The following is a 418-nucleotide window of genomic DNA, read 5'->3' on the forward strand; positions in this document are numbered from 1 at the left end:
CGCACACCCCTCTTGTCAGAGCAGCCGCTCCCAACGCCGACGGCGCCCTGAGGCCACGGGCGGCCGGCGTTCTTCGCGCCCGTTTCCCTCTTCGAACGCGAGAACGTCCCATCCTCAATTCGCAGCCGCGTCAGCCCCTCGGCTGCCGGGCACTGACACTCACCGGGCTCGGCGCCTCGTGCTGGCCGCGGGGCGGCCCGTCGGGGGACTCCGCGGCGGCCCGCGGCCGGTTGAGGCCACGGGCGGCCGGCGTTCTTCGCGCCCGTTTCCCTCTTCGAACGCGAGAACGTCCCATCCTCAATTCGCAGCCGCGTCAGCCCCTCGGCTGCCGGGCACTGACACTCACCGGGCTCGGCGCCTCGTGCTGGCCGCGGGGCGGCCCGTCGGGGGACTCCGCGGCGGCCCGCGGCCGGTTTTG

At 74.6% G+C, this 418-nt stretch overlaps 1 protein-coding gene across 1 annotated transcript in view; it reads right to left on the reverse strand.

Moving 5' to 3' along the window:
* Positions 1 to 310, reverse strand: part of DONSON (downstream neighbor of SON) — an 8326-nt gene extending 8016 nt beyond the window's left edge. Inside the window, exon 1 of the mRNA XM_006921421.3 lies at positions 164 to 310. Within this exon, the coding sequence (XP_006921483.1) occupies positions 164 to 295 (132 nt within the window). The 5' untranslated portion in view covers positions 296 to 310. The remainder of the gene's footprint in view (positions 1 to 163) is intronic.
* Positions 311 to 418: the final 108 nt, after the last annotated feature.

This window comes from Pteropus alecto, unplaced genomic scaffold (assembly GCF_000325575.1).
Source record: "Pteropus alecto unplaced genomic scaffold, ASM32557v1 scaffold3, whole genome shotgun sequence".
NCBI lineage: Eukaryota > Metazoa > Chordata > Mammalia > Chiroptera > Pteropodidae > Pteropus > Pteropus alecto.